General features: G+C 52.3%; 2 protein-coding genes across 3 annotated transcripts in view; one reads left to right on the top strand and one right to left on the bottom strand.

Annotated features, from left to right (window-relative positions):
- CFAP92 (cilia and flagella associated protein 92 (putative)) overlaps positions 1-3,151 on the top strand; it is a 75,518-nt gene extending 72,367 nt beyond the window's left edge. The window contains exons 13-16 of one of the 2 annotated variants that reach the window (XM_024763344.1): positions 906-1,070; positions 1,501-1,689; positions 1,762-1,918; positions 2,471-3,151. In XM_024763344.1, coding sequence (XP_024619112.1) covers positions 906-1,070; positions 1,501-1,689; positions 1,762-1,918; positions 2,471-2,493 — 534 coding nt within the window. In that variant the 3' untranslated portion in view covers positions 2,494-3,151. Of the gene's footprint in view, positions 1-905; positions 1,071-1,500; positions 1,690-1,761 lie in introns of both variants that reach the window. The other variant, XM_024763345.1, reaches the window with a different exon arrangement.
- A 109-nt stretch (positions 3,152-3,260) lies between these two features.
- The window catches only part of ACAD9 (acyl-CoA dehydrogenase family member 9), a 56,595-nt gene continuing 36,684 nt past the window's right edge, over positions 3,261-23,171 (bottom strand). The window contains exons 7-18 of the mRNA XM_024763347.1: positions 22,766-22,940; positions 22,150-22,223; positions 10,650-10,725; positions 9,161-9,231; positions 8,788-8,907; positions 8,075-8,203; positions 6,295-6,374; positions 5,608-5,734; positions 5,338-5,415; positions 4,686-4,814; positions 4,007-4,079; positions 3,261-3,648 (exon numbers count right to left, since the gene is read on the bottom strand). Coding sequence (XP_024619115.1) covers positions 3,548-3,648; positions 4,007-4,079; positions 4,686-4,814; positions 5,338-5,415; positions 5,608-5,734; positions 6,295-6,374; positions 8,075-8,203; positions 8,788-8,907; positions 9,161-9,231; positions 10,650-10,725; positions 22,150-22,223; positions 22,766-22,940 — 1,233 coding nt within the window. The 3' untranslated portion in view covers positions 3,261-3,547. The remainder of the gene's footprint in view (positions 3,649-4,006; positions 4,080-4,685; positions 4,815-5,337; positions 5,416-5,607; positions 5,735-6,294; positions 6,375-8,074; positions 8,204-8,787; positions 8,908-9,160; positions 9,232-10,649; positions 10,726-22,149; positions 22,224-22,765; positions 22,941-23,171) is intronic.

Raw genomic sequence — 23,171 nt, 5'->3', positions numbered from 1 at the left:
TACTGTTTTTCGGATTCCTTTTCCGTATAGGTTACTGCAGAACGTTGAGCAGAGTTCCCTTTGCTTTACAGGAGGTCCATGTTGAGTTTCCATCAAATGTATATACGTATATAGACACATAGACATATGCACATATATACATACACAGACACACACATATATACATACTTGTGTGTTTATGAAGGTTGACCTCCTAATTTATCCTTTGCCTGTACTTTTTATGTGAGCCCTACGTTCGTTTTCCACGGAAGTGTGTTGCTGTTTTGTAACGCTGTGTGTTACACAGTGGTCATGGTGTGTTTATGTGTACTTATTGTTCAATCCTAGGTATAAGTGATATCATATGCTATTCGTCTTCCTCTGTGTGACTCACTTCACTTACTGTATGAGTATCCCAGGTCCATGCATGGTGCTGCCAACAGCATCATTTCATTGTTGTTTATGGCCGAGTAGTATAGTCCATCGTATATATGTACCATATTGTCTGTATCCAGTCATCTGTCGGTGGACATTTTAGTTGTTTCTGTGTCCTGGCTGTTGGAACTATAACCGTGGGGCGCCTGTTTCATTTCCATTTATGGGTTTCTCCAGATACATGCCCTGGAGTGCTCCTGGGGCTGGGCTCCTTTTACTTTTGTTAGGAACTTTGATACTGTCCTTTATGGTGGCTTTTACCAATGTACATTCCCACGAAAGTATAGGAGGGTTCAACTTTTTCGGTCCTCGAATTTCAATGTCAACAGTGAGGGCTTGTCTCAATGGCCCTTTTGCCAGGGGTCTGTTTATGCTCTCAGGACAGATACGTGCAGTGCAGCCGTGTCCCAGAGATCAGCTGGCTGGATCCACGCTGACAGTCGCTGGCGAGCAGGTCACTTGTGAGGAATGATTGGTGTCTCTTTCTCCAGAAAAACATCTCAGGGGCCTACGAGGTCAGCAAGAAGTCTCCCGAGTCTGTTGTGAAGGTGACCAAGATCTCAGACCCGGCCAAGGATGCTGTCTATAACTATAGTATCCAGACCCTGAACTCCACAGAGCTTGCAAAGGAGGAGCTGCGTCGAGAGATGGCCAAGGTGAGTTAAGGCCTAGGGTGGGGAGCTCCAGCCACGCACCTCCACTCCAGGCAGGGCAGTGGGGGGTGTCTGGAGTGGGGAGTAGCGCCGGCACAGAGAGGCATGAACCCTGTACACGCCAAGTTGAGCCCTGAGGCCCCCAGTGCCTGTCCAGGTGTGCATGGCTGTGAACAGCCGCAGGTTCTGGGCTCTTGGTAACCCTTCATTGCTGCCTAGGAAAGGCAGCCTAACCCCAGCAGGGAAAGCCTGGGCTTAGGCTTCCTTCCAGCCGACCACTTCAGGAAAGGGCTCTGTCACAGGGGACGGGGACGTGGCCCTCACTGGGCTGCTGCCTGGCTCTGGTAACCAGCATGCACCCCGCACCGCCAGGAGCCAGCATCCTGCCCCCAAGACTGGCAGCCCATCTATCCACGTCTGCTCGCGTTTCCAGGAGCCGAGGAAGAGACTCACGGACTCCCAGAGCTACCTGTCAGCCACAGTGGAGCCTCAGGGTTCAGATGAGGAGAAGAGGAAGTCCCGTGACGCCTGGCTCACACCCAACGGGGTCCAAGTGACCAGTCTTCACAGCACGGGGAGGACACATCACCTGGGGCTGCCAGCCCTCGGCACCGTCACAGAGGTGGGTGGCAGGAGTGGGTCTCCGGTGGGCGTCCGCAGGGGCCTCCCCCTGACCTGCTGCCCCCCAATGTAGGAGTGGAGGGAGAAAGCACTGTTTGCTAACATACTGGAGCCGGTGCTACACCGAGAGCGCTGGGGCTGGGACCGGCGCCCCCAGGACTTTGATGTGTACACACAGCCGCCACCGTTCTTGGAGCTGCCGGCCCCTCCCGCGCCAAAGCCCAGGACAGGTAACTGTGGGCGGCAGCTGTTCTGTTTTAGCAGCCACACTCCTGGGCTGGGAAATCAGGATTCGGCGGGGGACTGGCTTCAGAGCGCAGGCTGGCCGGAACTTCTGGTTCCAGCTGGATTCATCACTTGCTGTGTGACGGGGCGGCAGGTCCCGCCACCGCTCTGGGCTTGGTTTCTATGAAAGGGAGGCGTTGGAAGGTAGGGCTGAGGGCTTTCAGGCTTCACACTGTGTTACCCATGACCAGCCTGGGCAGGCTCTGGGCGCTGCTGGGCCCTTCCGGCTCCCAGACACAGCCGGTTGTCACCCATGGGGGCGGGTGGGGGCCTGGCCACACCACCCCTCCAAGTCCTCTTCATCCCCCGTTTGTGAAGAGGGACCAGAAATCATTTATAGACAGAGAACCAAACCTGTGAATTAAGAGAACCAGAATCTTCAGGGAGAAAGAGCAGTGAGTTGATCTGGCCACAGACCCCTTGCCCAGAAAGAGACCCCTTGCCCAGAAAGCTAGACTGGATAAATGGTGGAGTGCTTTCCTTCCCTGACTCCTAAGGGCTGCTGGTAACAGCTCCGTGAAACCGGAGGATGTGCTGACAAGCTGCTGAAACTGGTCTACTCCCCTCCTCTGGACTGTGCCACCTCCCTTCAGTAGAGGCCCCAGGCTCTGGGGCCGCATGCAGGGTCCCAGGCTCAGGGGTCACTGCTGTGGTCCAGTGCAGGGACAGCAGGCTCACTGCTCCGGCCCTTCCCAGCCCCAGGGTGCACACCTGAAGTCACATGGGTGAGAACAGCTCCCCGCAGACTGCTCTCCTGGCACCAGGTGAGAAAGAAGCCATGAGCTCTCCATCTACGCCAGCAAAGAAGCTGCGGTGTCATCGGGAAGATGAGCTGTCACAACGCCGGCAGCAGGCCTAGCCCCGCAGGTGGATGACGGCTCCTCCTCCCAGAACCAAAGCCTGGCCGCCTCAAGGCAACGCCTGTGATGGGCAGAGCACTGGGAACCGCCCGAGCGGGAAGCCTGCCAGGTGAGCACACCAGGGCAGGTGTGCAGAGGCCCGTCTGTGCCGCCAGAAGATGCTGCTCGTCCTTGTCAAGTGGCAGAGAAGCACCAGGACCAAACCCGCACGGCGCCGTGGCCTGGGCACCTGCCCCTCTGCTCCTGGAGCCCTCTTCTCACACATGAGGACAAAGGGCCCTAGAAGCCACCACCACAGGGGGGAGCGCAGGGTCAAGAGGTTGTGAGGCTGGCTCTGAGGAAACAGGTGACCAGTGCAGCAAACACTAGAAGGGGAAACGCAAACTGTCCTCTTCCTTGGCTCCTAGCTTAAAGAATGACACATACGCGGTTTTCAAGCTGTTTCTTGGAGAACGTGTGGTCTGGCAGGAATGGCGACCCGGCCCTACCACCCCAGGCCAGCTTCCACCCCGAAGCCTCCCAGTCAGGCGAGTCTCAGCAGCTCCGCGCTCTCCCCGTGTCGGCTCAGAGCCCGGGATCGTGTCAGGCAACAGTGCCCACGGGGGCCTGGAGAAAGCCCGTCAGAGAACTTGGTCAGCTTGTAATAAAGCAAGTTCTCTACCTTCTGGAAGGCGTGTGTCAGGCGGACAGCAGCAGGGATGCTGTCCCCCTGTTTCAGGATGTCCAGTCCAGAGGGTGGGCACAGACGTAGGCTCGCTTCTCTAGGACCTGCTGGGACACTTTCTTGATCAGTTCATCGAGATTTTCCGGAGAATCTGGGAGGGAAAGAGGAAGAGTAGGTGATCTTTGGAAAAAAATGTTCCAGCAATTCCTGTTATCACGAAGTCAGCCCTCTGGTGTGAAGGAGCCCTGAAGGTGGCAGCCCGTCCCCAGGAAGTGATTCTGGGCTGCCCCCTGGCGACCCCACCTGCTGGAGAAGCCATCGTCATCCCCACTGCAGGCGGTGACAGCCACGTCAGCACGGTGGGTGTGGGGTGCCAGTGCTCAGAGTTGCGTGGAGTCCTGCACTCCTCCCTCCGCAGGTCAGCTGGGTACAGGGGTCCCCCCAAGAGGCTCTCACCTGGCATCAGGTCCCACCCCCCCACTCTCCCCCAACCTGGGCCGTCCACTTACACTTGTCCAGTTGAGACAGAGCGAAGAGATTCTGGTAGTAAGCTTCCGTGCAGAAGATGTTGGCCAACAGAACCTGCCAGAACCGAGAGGATGACTGCTGAGGACCCTGGGATCGCTGGGCCTTAGGGCCGCCCTGCCTGGAGCCTGACCTCTGAGCTTCAAGGAACTCAGTCTGTCAGCCAAAGCGGGCAGCTTGACCAGGGGTCAGGTGGCCTGGCTCAGAAGCCATGGCAGCCATGAGCCAAACCAGCCCTGTCCCCAGAGTAAGTGACTCAATCCCTGCAGCCACGGTGCACGTCAAGACTGAGGGCGTGCACACAGCAGGTGCTCAGACTGCACCCACCCTGCTGGCACATGGGGTGAGGGCGCTGTGTTTCGGATTTGACACTCACTCCCCCTCCCCGCCCCCAGGCAGGAAGGTGAAGGGCAGTGGCCCTGTGTCCTGAACAGCACAGCCCCGCCCATGGGAGCCGAGAGCACCAGCTATGGCCACGGACACAACTTGGCAACCCCACCCATTTCTGGGTCAGCTGGCGTGGACCCCGTGCTCACCCTGACCCCCGGGACACAGCCCTGGACGCGCCCAGCCCCTCCCTTCCCCACTACCCAGCCTCATTAAAGTGCAGCAGGAGGACCCCTGCAGGGAGGCTGCCTGTGCGGGCGGGAGGGGCAGGCCCACCTCATGGTCGTGGTTCTGGAGCCCCACGCGGATAGAGCGGCTGGCCCGCGACAGCACGGCCGTCATCCCGTACAGGTTGATGAGGATGTTGGCCACTCGCTTCAAGACCAACTGCTCCTCCACGATGGTCTGGGAACAGAGGGCAGGGTGGAGACTGGCCACCTGGACATGACTCCAACACACTCTCCCAGGCCCACCTTTGCTCATCTCTGAGCCTCTTGCTCATCTCTGAGCCTCTCTCTACACCCTGCGGGAGCAGGGCTAACACTGCCTTCCCTTCGGGTTTTCCCTTAGCTCTGTCCAGATCTGGGCAGGAGTCAAGACAAGATCATGTCCCAGAAGCCTGGCTGAGACCACTGGCCAGCACTTACTATCACCTTTGGATACAAGAGACAAAGATCAGGTCCTAAGAGTAAGGTCCAGGTGGGGCTGCCCCTCCCGGCTCCAGGGAGCCGCTGGTCACCTAGAAGGTGCCCACCCAGCAGGGGCTCCCCCCACGCTCCCCAGCTAGCTGAGTGGTCCCCAGGGCAGGCAGCCACAGCCAGCCCTGCTTCCCCAGCCCTCCAAGGTGACCAAGATTTCTAGGCCTGGTCCCCACGCTTGGCAAAATGTCATCTCACAGATGCTGGCCCGCGTCGCTGCCCCCAGGTACCTTGCCAAAGCGAAGCAGCAGCGTCTCCACGGTGCGGCCGAAGTCGTGCACGTTCTGCTCGAGCTTGTGGGCACTGTCCTGGGGGGCCGGGGGGAGGATTCCGCTCAGCACCGCCCTCCCGTGGTGCCCAGGCCCTGCTGCCAGGCTTGGCTGTTCTCCACCGTGACAGGGTGGAGAAGACATCTGGTGACCCTCGGACTGCCTGGTCCTCCCCGGTGCCCCCGCCACGCCCCCTCTGGGAAGGGGATACCCCTGGCTGGACCCACTCACCTCCATGCTGGGGTGCACGGCTCCGAGCTTCCCTGTCAGCCCAAGGTCCACAGTTCGGCCCAGGGAGTCACGAACCCTCTGGCTGACAGTCTCCATGATGGTGGTCACATTGCCCTGTTTAAGCTGCCTGCAGAGAACCCAGGCTCTGTAAGCTGAGGCCCCGCCTCCACGCCAGCAGCTCTAGGGAACCCGGGCAAAAGCGCCCTGACTATGCAAAGCCAGAGGGGCCAACCCAGGACCTTGACAGTTCGTCAGGGCGCAGCCGTCTCCTCTATGGCCCGAGGGGACACCCGGGTCACAGCTGCTTCCAGGTCATTCTCTCCCCGAGTAGCCTGAAAAATCCTCTGGGCCAGCCATGCCTGGGCGCCGGCAGGGACTACTCACTGTTCTGGCCCCAGGATGGGGGTCAGGAGAGGAAACTAGTCTTGTGTTGGCCTTGGAGCTGGCACCTCTCCTTGCCCCGGTTCTAGACGGGAGCTGCAGGGGAGGAGGGCAGGGCCCTGGCGGCTTCCCAGGCAGCCAGCCCCTCCCTGTCCCCTCCCTCCAGCCAGCCTGTGAGTCAACTGAGCCCTGCCAGGCTGCACGCCTGGTCTACGGATGAGGCAGCGCCCTTCTCTGTCTGCCCCGGAACAGGCCTGTGCTGGGCAGGGGTGGACCCGAGGGGCAGACGGTGGACGTGGTACCTACTTGACCCTTGCAGTCAGGATGCGGCCGGCATGCTGCAAGCCTGTCAGGGCGATGTACATCCGGAGAATCTCGTTGGTTCCCTGTGGCCAACATTATCCAGGTCAAAGGCTGCCCATGTCAGGGCAGCCCTAGCAGTGCCGCGTGTGTGACTGGCTAGGCCCTGCTGCATCCCGCTCACTCTTCAGAAGCAGCTGGGAGCAGGGTTGTGACCGGGGGCCAGGGCAACACGTGGGCTACTGCTTCCACGGGACAAGCTGGGGCTGACCAGATGGCGGCGGCCTCCCTCTGGGACCTACCGCATCCCATGACCAACTGTGCGTGAGTCATTCCTTTTTCCAAGCTTCCGATTTTACTTCTTTTAAGCAGAGAAACAGCCCCCTTAAAAGAAGTGAAGGGTACTAGTACCCAGGACACAAGTCCTTACTGGACCCACCACTAGCCCAGTCCAGGCCCGGCTCCTCGGGAAGCAGCTGGCTGCACCGCAGTGCCAGGTGCCAACACCCCGGGGGCTGCCTCTTCCCTGCTGCCACCCCCGGGCACCCCCCCCCCAACCGTGAGCCACGTGACCTCGGGGACACAGACCAGGGGGCTGTGCCCGTCGTGCACAGTGGTGCTGAGAGTCAGAGAGGCAGGGGCTGGACTGCGGCGCACCGCCAGGCCGCGCCACAGACGGAGACTCCATGGGAGCGGAAGTGGCAGCAGGGAGAACTCCAGGACGACCCAGGCCCGTCCTGGGTGGTCTTGGCTTCACGCTGAGGGCCCTGCACCCCTCAGAGCCCCTGAACCTGTGCTGACCACCCCACCAGCCACGGAGGACCACACTCGCCCGGGCCAAGGGGAGGGGCCTTGGGAGAGGCAGGCCTGGGGCAGCAGGGTCGTGAGGTGGGACCTGTCCCTGGGGCCTTGGGCTGGCCGCGCCCTGTACACTAAGGGAGAGGACACAGGGGACACCAGCAGCCAATGCGGTCTTTCCCCTGGAGGGGGAGCCCCCCAGGCGCCCAGCCTCGCACTGGTCCCAGGGTCTGCCTCCGCACACCTGTGTCCAGCCTGAAATCCTGGCCGGCCTCCCTCCACAGCCGCCGGCCGCACCACTGCCACCTACGCCCTGGGCAGGCTTGGGGCATTTCCAGGGTCGCAAACGCAAGCAAGCCATTCCCTGCTCCAAACTTTGTTACTGCTTCCCGGCCCTCACAGTACGATCCAAATAGGCTTCCATGCTGGCTACTCTCTGGCCTTCCCGCCCAGCCCCTCTGCCCTGCCCACCCTGCCCCACCAATACCCCAGCCCCGCCGAGCAAGACCGGCTGCTGCTCCCTCCGTTTACCTGGTGCCAGCAGTTAAGGTCCTGTCAGGACCTGGCACACTCCACTCCCCTGCCCTCTCTGCCCCCAAGGCCAAGTGCGCTGCTTCCTGAGACCCCAGCCCCTCACCACACTGGTGTTCTGGAGTCATCCTCTCTCAGCCAGGCTACACGACCAGACCAGTAGCGCCCCAAAGGCGACTCTGGGGTCCCAATGCCCTTTCCTCCCTACTCCCAGCCTGTGAACTCCCAACACCAGAGGCGCCAGGGAGCGCCCTTGGGGTGACCCTGCCAGCTGCCTCATCACCTGGAATGGGCACTGGAGGCTGCACCCCGGCCTCCCAGGCGGAGCCCTGCGGGCAGTCGAACGAGAGGACGCGCCAGCCGGCCTGGGCTCTGCGGCCTGGCGCCAGGACCACGAGGCTCTGGGGTCCACGGCAGAGCGGGGCGGGGCCGAGAGCCCGGCGGGCAGCGCACTCACCTCGAAGATGAGCAGGATACGGCTGTCGCGCAGGATGCGCTCGTACGGGTAGTCCCTCATGTAGCCTGAGCCCCCGAGGACCTGGAGCGCCTCGCTCACACACTGCCAGGCGGCCTCGGAGCTGAACACCTGCCGTGGACCCGGGGCGAGGTCAGCATGGGGCCGTCAGCCCCAAGGCCCCCTTCAGGAGGAGGACCCTCTGCCTCGGGGCCAGGTGGCTGCGGACGGGGTGGGAGGCTGCACGCGGAGGACTGGGCTTTGGGATGAGACGACCCAGGTAGGAGCCCTGACTGTCACGTCTCACTGGTGGCCAAACAGTGACCCCCCTCCCCAAAACAAGACAGAAGCACAGGGAACTCTGTGCTATTTACCTCAACCAGCTATTTCATGAAAGGAAGTTTTGATACCAAAATGCAGGAAGACCACAGACTCAGGACAGCACAGTCCTTCCCAAGGAAGCCCGGCTGCTTTGTTAGGAAGACAGGAAGTTACAACACACAGTGTGTGTCCTCTTCTCTTGCTGTCATCACCAGCAGCTTGCTGGGAGACACTGGCCTCTCGTAAGCTGGACGCTGTCCTCTGCTGCTGCTCCTACACTACTCTGCTCTCCCCGGCTGCGTCCCAGGGGTGCCTGGCACGGTGGGTACCTCGTCAATACCTAAGCAGCGACAAACTAAGGAGGAAGACGGCAGGCACGCTGTGCATGGGGTTACCTTCACCATGGCGGCCTCGATGGAGCAGTCAGGGAAGCCCGGCTGGTCCAGCATCCCCGCGGTGAGGTAGGCCATACTTTCCATCACGTAAGCCTTCTGAGCCATCAGGGCAAACTTCTCCTGGAGCGTTCAGAAAAATACACGATCAAGAAAGAATGTGCCTATACTGAGACCCAAACCTGCCGAGCAGCAGAGAAGGTAACTCAGACCAGGCCCAGTGCCCAAGAGCACCAAGGCCCGGCACTCGTAAAAGGGCCCACGTGCTCATCTTCTCCCCGAATCACCGCCTAGGAGTCGGCAGTACAGACCCCCAAGCACACACTTCAATGCCCACGAGGTAGAGTCAGCCCGTGCCGTGCTTGACCCTCCATACCTGGATCAAGCCGAACTCGCTGAGGCTCCTGCTGAACTGTTTCCTTGTGCAGGCGTGCTCGGCGGTCATTTCTGAAGAGGAGCAGAGTTATCAAAGAACAATTTCCCAGCTGTCTTAAAACCATTTCCTCAGTCTATCGTCACTACCCTTCAAACACTCAGGCAGGATCTACGAGAAGCGGGTCTGCTGAGACCGACACCCTGAAAATGAGAGCCCTGCCTTCCAACATCTCCGGATTCAGGAGTGCCCGTCCCTTCTGAGTGGCACCCAGGGTGGGGGACAGAGCAGGATCAGGAGCCAGTCAGACACGTCTGGACCCAACTCTTGCTCTTAGCAGCCGAGCCTGGGCCACGTGGTCTCCCTGCCCTCATCAACACTACTGACCTCAGGGACACAGCAAAGGCCACGGGACGCCCTGCGCAGAGAAGCAGGCTCACACCCGGCACGTGTGTCCATCTGGCAGCAGGAGGGTGGCTCGTGGCTTCCGCGCCAGCCCTGTGCCCACAGCGGACCCCCTCCCTGCAGCCAGCGCTCTCTCAACACTCCCCACGGACATTCACGCGTAACCCACTCTCACAGCGGGCTCGCAGGGTAGACACGCAGGGTGGACAGGCTCCCACATTGCCCCGTTTCTGGGCCTTGTGATCTCAGGGGCTCTACATCCTTTTGGGGACAGACTGACCACGAGAGCGAAGCCCTTGCATTGAGGAGTTTTCCAGACAAGGAAGCACAGTCCAGATGGGCTCAGGGCCTTGGGGGAAGCTTTGCAGAGGGAGACAAGCCCTGAGCTCACAGTCTGATCGGGGAGTGTGGTCTCGGGCAAATCACTCCCCCGCTCTGAGCGTCCGTCCCTTTGTCTATAAACGAACTCTGCCCTGAACTCTGAGCAGCTTCCTGAGCACCCAGTGGGGAGCTGGCCCCGGGTACGCCCACACCACAGCCAGGGCCCTGTGTGTCCCTGTGGTCCCTCACACAAAGCAAAGATGGCAGTGACGTTCCGTGTCCCCCAAAACCCCTATCAGGCTGTTTTAACTTCACTGGCAAAGGGAAGTCTAGGGTTCAGTGACCATAAAAGAGGAAAGGGACAATGCAAAGGCTGAGGGACCAGGGTCCCCAGCCTGACCCCGCGGCTCACCCACCGTGCGGTCATCCACAGAGGACCAGCGCCCAGGCTTTTCGGGGCCCAGCTCACATTCAGGTGTTCACTCGGCGGGCAGAGCGGCCACCCCTCTCTACCTCCACCAGAAGGCCCCCCGCCTCCCCCATCCCGTGCGTGTCGAAGCCTCAACACTAGCCCTTCAGGGGCAGCCTCAGGGCACCCTTCAGTCTAAATCGAAGCCCTGATCCTAGATTTGGACAGGACTGGCTGTCAGCGGCCTGGCTCAGCGCTGGCCCGCCCGCCCAGGGACGTGGCACAGCCCCTGGGCCGAGCCGGCAGGGGCACCAGGGGCAAGCTGCCGCAAAGGGCTGCTGTCCCTGACTTACGTACCGATCAGTTTCTTGAGCATCCCAGCCACGGCACTGCCCATGCTGAACCGCCCGCTGTTGAGGATGTTCATGGCCACCTGCAGAGAGAGGAGGGAAAGCTGAGGGCCCTAGAGGGCTGAAGGGGACAGACCGCAAGAGCACTCATCTGCTTTTACCAAAAGCTTTCTTGAAGACAACAGGCAGCATCCAGGTGGAGTTAATCACCCTGCCAACCCTCCCTGGGCCGGGAGGGAACACAGTCCCAATGCAATCTGTCGCTGAGATGCTCTCGCAAACATCCCTGAAGGCACACCCCCCCCCAAAACAAAGAAATGGGACACACTTATTCCAAAGGAAGTGGCCACTTCCCTCAGCCTCAGGGGAAGAGAGCAGAAACTAAGACTGGCTGAGTACCCACTGCCAACTCCTCACTTTCCCAGCAACGCTTCAGCGTCAGGGTCCTCCTTTCACAGATGAAGAGCCAGAGGTTCCAAGTGGTGAGCCAGTCACAGACAGAGCACGCAGCTGCCTGACATGCAGGCCCGTGCACCCTGCACTGAGCCAGTCCCTTTCACAGACGTGACGCGCTCCTCCCCGCACAGTGCCTACAGTAATGACCCTAGCTAAGGAGTTTTGTCAGCCTCACGCCTCTCTTCCAAACCCAACTTTCTCCCTAAAGCCGATGGCAAGCACACACACTGCTTCCCAAGTACCAGACTACCCGGGTTTGGGGAGGCACCCCCTTACAGACCTAAAGGGACCTAGAGACCATAGCCACCCAGGCAGCAGGCGAGGAGGGGCATCCCAGGCACACGGTGGACGTGTGGCCACCAGCACCAGCTCCTAGAGGACGCTGTCACCTGCCCACCTCTGCTCAAGCCTGTGAGACCCAAGGAGGAGGCCTCAAGGCAGGGCTGGGGTCTGGGGGCAGCAAGCAGCCTGGGACGCAGCTTCACACGCGGCACTGCTTGTACCGACTGCTCGCCTGCGTGACTGGAATTAACCAAATGTGCCTCTGAATTTATGACTACTTGCCAAATAACCTGAATGCGGACTCTCAAAAGAGATCCTGTGGGGCTGGGGAGACTGGAAACACCTGCTCCAGCCACTGGGCAGGCAGCACTGGTCCTGACAGGCGAGTCCGAGGCAGGTGGGCAACTCGGTGGGCACGGCCAGAAGCTGGGGCTCGGCGAGGTCACAGTGCAGTGTGACCTGTTGTGCCTCCACTCGGGCCTGTGACCTGTAATGTCAGACTCCCTGTGTCTCAGGACATGGAGGGGGGGCGAGGAGGGGGGACACCGGTCCTGCTTGACCTGCCAGGACTGCAAGCAGGAACTGAACCCCCACCCTTGGTCCCTTCTCCCAGACTGGTTCTTAAAGGCCACCTCACAGTTGCATGAACAAACTTAACGTCACAGCCCCTTCGTGGTTGATTCTCAGCTTCACTTACAACAAGAACAAGAGGAGGAGAGGACTGGACGCCAGGCCCCAGTCCCCAGGAGGATGGAAGGCCTGGCCGGCTCAGCCTTACCTGAAAGGGCTCGTGAGCCTAGGCGTTCCCCCGCACCCAGGCCTGATCCTGCTGTGTGGTCACCTTCCTACTGCAGAGCAGTCCCCTCCCACAACTACACTCCAGGTACGAGACACGGCCGTCCCCGCAGCCCCCGTCGCTGACCGCCTCTGCGCCCCGATGAACCTCCTACTTGACTGCACACGGCATCGGCATTCCCCGGGCCTGCAGTCATCCTACCCGCCATCCGCTGGGATCACCCTAGCGTGTCGCGCTTTTCAGAGCTGAGGCTGACTGGCAGGCAATCCCACTCATCACAAGATAGGGCTTTAGAAATCTGTTTTTCTTTTGTATACTAAAACCATCACTTCTCACCTAACACAATGGAAAAAAATTTTTAATGCAGAGTTGGAAAGGACTGGGAAAAGACCTTACACACAGTCCAACCGTCCAGCAGGCAACATGGCAACATGGACCAAGAACTTAAAAATGACCACATCCTCTGACCCAGAAACTTGACTGGTATTTAAACTCAGGAGGTGATGAGAGAAGTGTGCAAGTTATGTATAAGGATACATGCCATGCAGTGCAGTCCCGAGTGGGGAAGAAGGGAAACTGCGCTAAATGCTTGATCCTGGAGACCCAGGGACAGTGAATGTGGCGTCACCACATGAGGAAATGCTGTGTGGTTCTGAATCTCAGCAAATCAAATTCCCTAGCATGAAAAGACTATGGGGGCTTGTTGATAAGTGAAAAATACTAGCTATCACCTCTTACACACACACACATGCAGAAATATTTCAGTGATGTAAACTATTTAAAAAGATCTAGAAAGACAAGCAACTAAAGTGTGAACAGTGGAGACAGCAGAAGCAAGAAGAACTGCAATCCTGCAGCCTGTGGAACAAAAACCACATTCACAGACAGACAGACAAGATAAAAAGGCACAGGGCTATGTACCAGATGAAGGAACAAGGTAAAAACCCCAGAAAAACAACTAAATGAAGTGGAGATAGGCAACCTTCCAGAAAAAGAATTCAGAATCATGACAGTGAAGATGATCCAGGACCTCGGAAAAAGAATGGAGGCAAAGATCGAGAAGATGCAAGAAATGTTGAACAAAGACCTAGAAGCATTAAAGAACAAACAGAGATGAACAATACAAAAACTGAAATGAAAACTACACTAGAAGGAATCAATAGCAGAATAACTGAGGCAGAAGAACGGATAAGCGACCTGGAAGACAGAATGGTGGAATTGATTGCTGAGGAACAGAATAAAGAAAAAAGGATGAAAAGAAATGAAGACAGCCTAAGAGACCTCTGGGACAACATTAAACGCAACAACATTCACATTCTAGGGGTCCCAGAAGAAGAGAGAGAGAAAGGACCTGAGAAAATATTTGAAGACATTGTAGTCGAAAACTTCCCTAACATGGTACAGGAAATAGGCACCCAAGTCCAGGAAGCTCAGAGAGTCGCATACAGGATAAACCCAAGGAGAAACTCGCCGAGACACATAGTAATCAAACTGGCAAAAATCAAAGACAAAGAAAGATTACTGAAAGCAGCAAGGGAAAAATGACAAATAACATACAAGGGAACTCCCATAAGGTTAACAGCTGATTTCTCAGCAGAAACTCTAGAAGCCAGAAGGGAGTGGCATGATATATTTAAAGTGATGAAAGGGAAGAACCTACAACAAGATTACTCTACCCAGCAAGGATCTCATTCAGATTCGAGGGAGAAATCTAAAGCTTTACAGACAAGCAAAGCTCAGAGAATTCAGCACCACCAAACCAACTCTACAACAAATGCTAAAGGAACTTCTCTAAGTGGGAAACACAAGAGAAGAAAAGGATCTACAAAAACAAACCCAGGGCTTCCCTGGTGCCGCAGTGGTTAAGAATCCGCCTGCCAATGTGGGGGACACAGGTTCGTGCCCCGGTCCAGGAGGATCACACATGCCGCGGAGCAGTTATCTCAGCAGAAACTCTAGAAGCCAGAAGGGAGTGGCATGATATATTTAAAGTGATGAAAGGGAAGAACCTACAACAAGATTACTCTACCCAGCAAGGATCTCATTCAGATTCGAGGGAGAAATCTAAAGCTTTACAGACAAGCAAAGCTCAGAGAATTCAGCACCACCAAACCAACTCTACAACAAATGCTAAAGGAACTTCTCTAAGTGGGAAACACAAGAGAAGAAAAGGATCTACAAAAACAAACCCAGGGCTTCCCTGGTGCCGCAGTGGTTAAGAATCCGCCTGCCAATGTGGGGGACACAGGTTCGTGCCCCGGTCCAGGAGGATCACACATGCCGCAGAGCAGTTAGGCCCGTGAGCCACAATTACTGACCCTGCGCATCTGAAGCCTGCGCTCCACAACGGGAGAGGCTGCGACAGTGAGAGGCCCTGCGATACGCACTGCGATAAAGAAAACCCCCCCAAAAACATAACAATTAAGAAAATGGTAATGGGAACATACGTAATAATAATTACCTTAAACGTGAATGGATTAAATGCTCCAACCAAAAGACACAGGCTCGCTGAATGGATACAAAAACAAGACCCATATATACGCTGTCTACAAGAGACCCACTTCAGACCTAGGGACACATACAGACTGAAAGTGAGGGGATGGAAAAGGATATTCCATGCAAATGGAAATCAAAAGAAAGCTGGAGTAGCAATACTTGTATCAGATAAAACAGACTTTAGAATAAAGAATGTTAGAAGAGAAAAGGAAGGACACTATATAATGATCAAGGGATCAATCCAAGAAGAAGATATAACAGTTGTAAATATATATGCACCCAACATAGGAGCACCTCAATACATAAGGCAACTGCTAACAACTATAAAAGAGGAAATTGACAGTAACACAATAGTGGGGGACTTTAACACCTCACTTACACCAGTGGACAGATCATCCAGACAGAAAATACGGAAACACAAGCTTTAAGTGACACAACAGACCACAGAGATTTAATTGATATTTATAGGACATTCCGTTCAAAAACGGCAGATTACACTTTCTTCTCAAGTGCACACAGAACATTCTCCAGGATAGATCACATCTTGGGTCACAGATCAAGCCTCAGTAAATTTAAGAAAATTGAAATCATATCAAGCATGTTCTCTATGCTTGTTCTCAATGCTATGACATTAGAAATAAATTACACGAAGAAAAACGTAAAACACATGGAGGCTGAACGATACGTTACTAAATAACCAAGAGATCACTGAAGAAATCAGAGGAAATCAAAAATACCTAGAGGGCTTCCCTGGTGGCGCAGTGGTTGAGAGTCTGCCTGCCGACGCAGGGGACACAGGTTCGTGCCCTGGTCCAGGAAGATCCCACATGCTGCGGAGCGGTTGGGCCCACGAGCCATGGCCGCTGAGCCTGCGTGGCCGGAGCCTGTGCTCCACAGCGGGAGAGGCCACAACAGTGAGAGGCCTGCGTACCACACACACAAAAAAAAAGACCTAGAGACAACTGACAATGAAAACACGACAATCCAAAACCTATGGGATGCAGCAAAAGCAGTTCTAAGAGGGAAGTTTATAGCAATAAAATCCTACCTCAAGAAACAACAAACATCTCAAATAAACAATCTAACCTTACACCTAAAGGAACTAGAGAAAGAAGAACCAACAAAGCCCAAAGTTAGTAGAAGGAAAGAAATCATCAAGCTCAGAGCAGAAATAAATGAAATAGAAACAAAGAAAACAATTGCAAAGATTAATAAAAGTAACAGCTGGTTCTTTGAGAAGATAAACAAAACTGATAAACCTTTAGCCAGACTCATCAAGAAAAAGAGGGAGAGGACTCAAATCAAAATGAGAAATGAAAAAGGAGAAGTTTCAACAGGCACTGCAGAAATACAAAGCATCCTAAGAGCCTACTACAAGCAACTCTATGCCAATAAAATGGACAACCTGGAAGAAATGGACTAACTCTTAGAAAGGTATAACCTTCCAAGACTGAACCAGGAAGAAATAGAGAATATGAACAGACCAATCACAAGTAATGAAATTGAAACTGTGATTAAAAATCTTCCAACAAACAAAAATCCAGAACCAGATGGCATCAGAGGTGAATTCTATCAAACATTTAGACAAGAGCTAACACCCAACCTTCTGAAACACTTCAGAAATTTTCAGGGGAAGGAACACTCCCAAACTCATTCTATGAGGCCACCCTGATACCAAAACCAGACAAAGATACTACAAAAAAAGAAAAGAACAGTCCAGTATCATTGATGAATACAGATGCAAAAATCCTCAACAAAATACTAGCAAACAGAATCCAACAACACATTAAAAGGATCATACACCACGATAAAGTGGGATTTATCCCAGGCATGCAAGGATTTTTCAATATAGGCAAATCAATCAATGTGATACACCATATTAACAAACTGAAAAAGAAAAACCATATGATCATCTCAATAGATGCAGAAAAAGCTTTTGACAAAATCCGACACCCATTTATGATAAAAACTCTCCAGAAAGTGGGCATAGAGGGAACCTACATCAACATAATAAAGGCCGTATACAATAAACCCACAGCAAACATCATTCTCCATGATGAAAAACTGAAAGCATTTCTTCTAAGATCAGGAACAAGACAAGGATGTCCACTCTCACCACTATTATTCAACATAGCTTTGGAAGTCCTAGCCATGGCAATCAGACAAGAAAAAGAAATAAAAGGAATACAAATTGGAAAAGAAGAAGTAAAACTGTCACTGTTTGCAGATGACATGATACTATACATACAGAATCCTAAAGATGCCACCAGAAAACTACTAGAGCTAATCAATGAATTTGGTAAAGTTGCAGGATACAAAATTAATGCACAGAAATCTCTTGCATTCCTATACACTAATGATGAAAAATCTGAAAGAGAAATTAAGGAACACTCCCATTTACCATTGCAACAAAAAGAATAAAATACCTAGGAATAAACCTACCTACAGAGAGAAAAGACCTGTATGCAGAAAACTATAAGACACTGATGAAAGAAATTAAAGATGATACAGAGATATACAGTGTTCTTGGATTGGAAGAATCAATATTGCGAAAATGACTATACTACTTAAAGCAATCTACAGATTCAATGCAATCCGTATCAAATTACCAGTGGCATTTTTTACAGAACTAGAACAAAAAAAAATCTTAAAATTTGTATGGAGACACAAAAGACCCTGAATAGCTGAAGCAGTCTTGAGGGAAAAAAATGGAGCTGGAAGAATGAGACTCCCTGACTTCAGACTATACTACAAAGCAACAGTAATCAAGACAGTATGGTACTGGCACAAAAACAGAAATATAGATCAATGGAACAGGATAGAAAGCCCAGAGATAAACCCACACACCTATGGTCAACTAATCTATGACAAAGGAGGCAAGGATATACAATGGAGAAAAGACAGTCTCTTCAACAAGTGGTGCTGGGAAAACTGGACAGCCCCATGTAAAAGAATGAAATTAGAACACTCCCTAACACCATACACAAAAATAAACTCAAAAAGGATTAGAGACCTAAATGTAAGACCAGACACTATAGAACTCTTAGAGGAAAACACAGGAAGAACACTCTGACGTAAATCACAGCAATATCTTTTTTGATCCACCTCCTAGAGTAATGGAAATAAAAACAAAAACAAACAATTTACAATAGCCAGGACATGGAAGCAACCTAAATGCCCGTCGACAGACGAATGGATAAAGAAGATGTGGTACATATATACAATGGAATATTACTCAGCCATAAACAGGAATGAAACTGGGTCATTTGTAGAGATGTGGACGGATCCAGAGACTGTCATACAGAGTGAAGTAAATCAGAAAGAGAAAAAGAAATATCGTGTATTAACGCATATATATGGAACCTAGAAAAATGGTACATGAACTGGTTTGCAGGACAGTAATTGAGACACAGATGTAGAAAACAAATGTATAGACACCAAGGAAAGCGCCAGGGGGTGGGAGGTGGTGGTGTGATGAACTGGGAGATTGGGATTGACACATATCCTAATATATACTACTAAAAAGGGTAACTAATAAGAACCTGGTGTATAAAAAAATAAAATTCAAAACATAAAATAATAATAAAATAGGTAAACAAAAAAGTGTGAACAGCAGATGGCAACTCCCCAGGGACGGGCTTCAGGGGGCTCACGTGTTCCCTCATCTGTGTGTGACATCTGCACACAGACGCCCATCGTGTGCCCTCCACCTCCCCTACCCTCTGCTCCACACTTCGCGGGCAGCAGTGGCTGGAGCCCTGGCTGACGGTCCTTGGGTGATTCTTGTAATGCTCAGGAGGCCAGGGAGGTCCTGCTTTGATCCCTGTTCACAGCCAAGGTGGGGGCAGCTTCCCACTGTGAAGACACTTACCCATAGATTTGGAAAAATATTTCTTCAAAGGAGATAAACAGCCCATGGAAACAACCTTAATGTCCACTGACAGATGAATGGATAAAGAAGATGTGGTACATATATACAATGGAATATTACTCAGCTATAAAAAAGGATGAAATAATGCCATTTGCAGCAACACGGGTGCAACTAGAGATTATCATAAAGTAAGTCAGAAAGACATTATCTGAAGTAAGTCAGAAAGAGAAAGACAAATACCATCTGATATCACTTATATGTGTAATCTAAAATATGGCACAAATGAACGTATCTACAAAACGGAAACAGACTCACAGACATAGAGAACAGACTTGTGGTTGCCAAGGGGGAGAGGGGAGGTGGAGAAAAGGATTGGGAGTGTGGGACTAGCAAATGTAAACTATTATATACAGAATGGAGAAATAACAAGGTCTTACTGTATAGCACAGGGAACTATATTCGGTATCCTGTGACAAACCATAATGAAAAAGACTATTAAAAAAAAGGTCTGTATGTGTCTAACAGTTACTTTGCTGTACAGCAGACAATGGCACAACACTGTAAACTAACTATACTTCAATAAAATATTGGGTTGGCCAAAAACTGACTTCAGTTTTTAAGTAAAAATAAAAGACACATTTTTCACTTTCATCAAGAGCTTTATTGAACAACATATTCACAGTTTTGTTCCACTACCTCCGCCATTTTTCAGGCAACTTCATAATTCCATCTTCGCAAAACTTTTTATCTTTTTGAGCAAAGAATTGTTCCAGGTACCTTTTACAGTATTCCAGGGAATTGAAATTTCTCCCATTAAGAGAATTTTGTAAAAACCAAAATAAATGGAAATCTGAAGCCTGGTGAATACGGTGGATGAATCAGAACTTCCCAGCCAAGCTGTAACAGTTTTTGCCCGGTCATCAAAGAAACATGCGGTCTTCCGTTATTCTGATGGAAGATTATACATTTTCTGTTGACTAATTCGGATGCTTTTCTTCAAGTGCTGCTTTCAGTTGGTCTCACTGGGAACAGTACTTGTTGGATTTAGTCGTTTGGTTTTCCGGAAGGAGCTCATAATAGAAGACTCCCTTCCAATCCCACCAATACATACAACATCACCTTCTTTGGATGAAGACCAGCCTTTGGTGTGGTTGGTGGTGGTCCATTTTGCTTGCCCCACAACCTCTTCCATTCCACATTATTGTACAGTATCCACTTTTCATTGCCGGTCACAATTTGTTTTGAAAATGGAATGTTTTCATTACATTCCAGTAGAGAATCCATGTGGAGATATGGCCAAGAAGGTTTTTTTCACTTAACTTACATGGACCCCAAACATCAAAGTGATTAAGATAACCAAGCTGGTGCAAATGATTTTCAACATTTGATCTGGATATTTTGAGTATGTCGGCTAGCTCTCTCATGGTATAACGTTGATTGTTCTCATGTGCAAATGATTTTCAACATTTGATCTGGATATTTTGAGTATGTCGGCTAGCTCTCATGGTATAACGTTGATTGTTCTCCATTAATGTCTCGATTGATATCTATCAACTTCAACTGGTCTACCTGACCGTGGAGCATCGTCCAGCAAGAAATCTCCAGCACAAACTTCACAAAACACTTCTGACGCGTTCGATCGGTCACAGCACCTTCTCCATACACTGTACAAATCTTTTCATGTGTTTCAGTTGCGTTTTTACCTTTCCTGAAATAATGAAGCATAATATGCCCAAAATGTTGCTTTTTTTCCTTCCACCTTCAATATTAAAATGGCTACACAAAAATTCACCAATTTTGATGTGTTTTTTTTTAAATGCATGCTGATATGACAGCTGTCAAAATACGATCTAGCAAAATTGTTTCGAATGAAATTAAAGACAACTAAATGCTACTAGAGCCATCTTATGGAAAACATCGAACGAACTTTTTGGCCAACCCAATAAAATAAAATAAACAAAGGGGATAAAGAGCCAATAAGCGCATAAAAAGATGCTCAACAGGACTAATCATCAGGGAAATGCAAATGAAACCACAGCGAGATACACTTCACGCCCACGAGGATGGCTGTAATTTTAAAAATGGTCTATCACACATATTGGCAAGGATGTGGAGCAACTGGAACCCTAAGGCACTGCTGCTGCGAATGTGAGACAGTGCAGCTGTTGTGGAAAAGAGTTTGGCGGTTCCTCAAAAAGCTAAACATAGAGTCACCCTCTGACCCTCCATTTCTTCCAGGTGTGCGCCCAACAGAATGGAAACAGCATTCACACAAAAACGTGCACGAGGCTTCACAGCAGCATTATTCAAATGGCCAAAAGTGGAAACAACCCAAATGTCCGTCAGCTGATGACAGATGGACAAAACGTGGTCCATGTACATGATGGAACGTTACTCAGCTATAAGAAGGAGTGACAGCTGCTAGACTTGGATAAACCTTGAAAACATCATGCAGCGTGAAAGAAGCCATACAGGAAGGACCACACATGGATTCCATCTAAATGAAACATTCAAAATAGGAAGATGGGGCTTCCCTGGTGGCGCAGTGGTTCAGAGTCTGCCTGCCGATGCAGGGGACACGGGTTCGTGCCCCGGTCTGGGAAGATCCCACATGCCGCAGAGTGGCTGGGCCCGTGAGCCACGGCCGCTGAGCCTGCGTGTCCGGAGCCTGTGCTCCGCAACGGGAGAGCCCACAACAGTGAGAGGCCCGCGTACCGCAAAAAAAGAAAGAAAAAAAAAATCCGCCTGTCAATGCAGGGGACACAGGTTCAAGCCTTGGTCCGGGAAGATCCCACATGCTGTGGAGCAACGAAGCCTATGCGCCACAATTACTGAACCTGTGCTCTAGAGCCCACGAGCCACAACTACTGAACCCATGTGCCACAACTACTGAAACCCGCACGCCTAGAGCCTGTGCTCCGCAACGAGAAGCCACCGCAATGAGAAGCCCTCACACCACAACGAAGAGTAGCCCCTGCTCACCGCAACTAGAGAAAGCCCGCACACAGCAACAAAGACGCAATGCAGCCAAAAACAAAAATAAAATACATTTATAAACAAACAAACAAAACAGGCAGATCCACAGAAGCAGAAAGTGAAACAGTGACGACAGAGCTCTGGGAGAGGGAAATGAGAAAGTGTGGGGTGTCTTGCTGGGGTGATGGCAATGTTCTAGAATTAGACCATGGAGATGGCTGCACAAGCACAGTGAATATACTAAAAACCAAAAAAGCATTCATTTGAAAATGGTAAATTTCGTCATGTGAATTACCTGTTATTAAATACATTCTTACTCTAAGAAAAAAAAATCAGGGTAAGCACTGAGGACCCAGGGCTGTGCGTCCTGAGCTTTGCAGGGCCACTGGGCTGCTCTCTCCACTGGCTGGGGGAGGACTCTACCCCTACGTGAGGGAGGGTGAGACTGAGTGCTGCTGCACCCCTGCCTCCCAAGGCTGACTTCTCTCTGCTCTGCTGACCTCCAGGCAGAGAGCCATGCATGGCCGCCCGGCCAGCCCAGCCCAGTGCACTGCCAGCAGGGAGGTGACGGGAAGCTGGGCCAACGCACATGAGACTGCAACAAAGGTCAGCACACGCAGGGCAACGCACCTTAAAGCCGCCTCCAACTTCTCCGAGGACGTTTTCCACGGGCACCGTGGTGTTCTCAAAGTGGACCTCGCAGGCTGGAACACATGACATCCAGGACCTCAGCTGAGGGGGACAAAGCGCTCTACCCCTGACCCCCACTCGAGGGACGCGGTTCATTCACTCACTCGCTCATTCATTCAGACCCTCTACAGTCCGAGCTAAAGGACCCAAGAGGCTGGGCCTCGTGAGGACCACAGGGCAGCTCCAGGTGGGCCGAGAGCCACTTACAGGATACCAGCCTCGAGTGAACTGAGTGCCGACTGGGCTTAGGTGGGGAGGAGGGAGAAGGGAGGAAGGAGGAGTCCCAGGCTGGAAAGATGGGGGTCTGCTGTACTGCAACACTGACCCAGGACCCCCAGCACCACCTCGCTCCAAGGCTGAGCGCCACAAGGTGGTGACGACCTCACCTTGAAGTCATCACTGCCCGATGTGTGGAGAGATTTTGCCAAATGCTCGGGTGGAAACAAAACTACTTAAGTCTCATGTTATCTTGATATTTGATACCTTTTTATCAAGATAAAATCTCACCTTGTCTCTTTCTCTCTCATACACACACATGCATGCACGTGCCACTCACTGTTGGAGCCTCGGATGCCTAACTTATCCTCCGGTTTCCCGCTGGTGATTCCACCAAAGTCTCTCTCTACTATGAACGCTGTGACCTTGTCCTTTACTGAGCCATTAGAATCAACAACCTCTGTCTTTGCAAACACAGTAAAAACACTGGCTAGTCCTCCATTGGTGATCCAGACCTGAGGAAAGAAAGCAAAAGGGCTCCAGAGAAAACCAAACTACTACAAACTGGCCACCCTCAGCACCAGCTGCCCATCACAGCTCAGGCCAGAACGGGCTCAACCCAGCATCCCCAGAGCACGGATTTCCCCAGCAGACACAGGTGGCCCTGCATGTGTGTCAGTGCGTGTGTCAAGTAGCTCTGGCTCAGCATGAAACAGCTGGGGGTGGGAGGGAGGCAGAAAGGCGTG

Source organism: Neophocaena asiaeorientalis, unplaced genomic scaffold (assembly GCF_003031525.2).
Source record: "Neophocaena asiaeorientalis asiaeorientalis breed wild unplaced genomic scaffold, Neophocaena_asiaeorientalis_V1.1 scaffold433, whole genome shotgun sequence".
In the NCBI taxonomy this organism is placed as follows: domain Eukaryota; kingdom Metazoa; phylum Chordata; class Mammalia; order Artiodactyla; family Phocoenidae; genus Neophocaena; species Neophocaena asiaeorientalis.
This window is presented reverse-complemented; position numbering and strand designations above follow the sequence as displayed.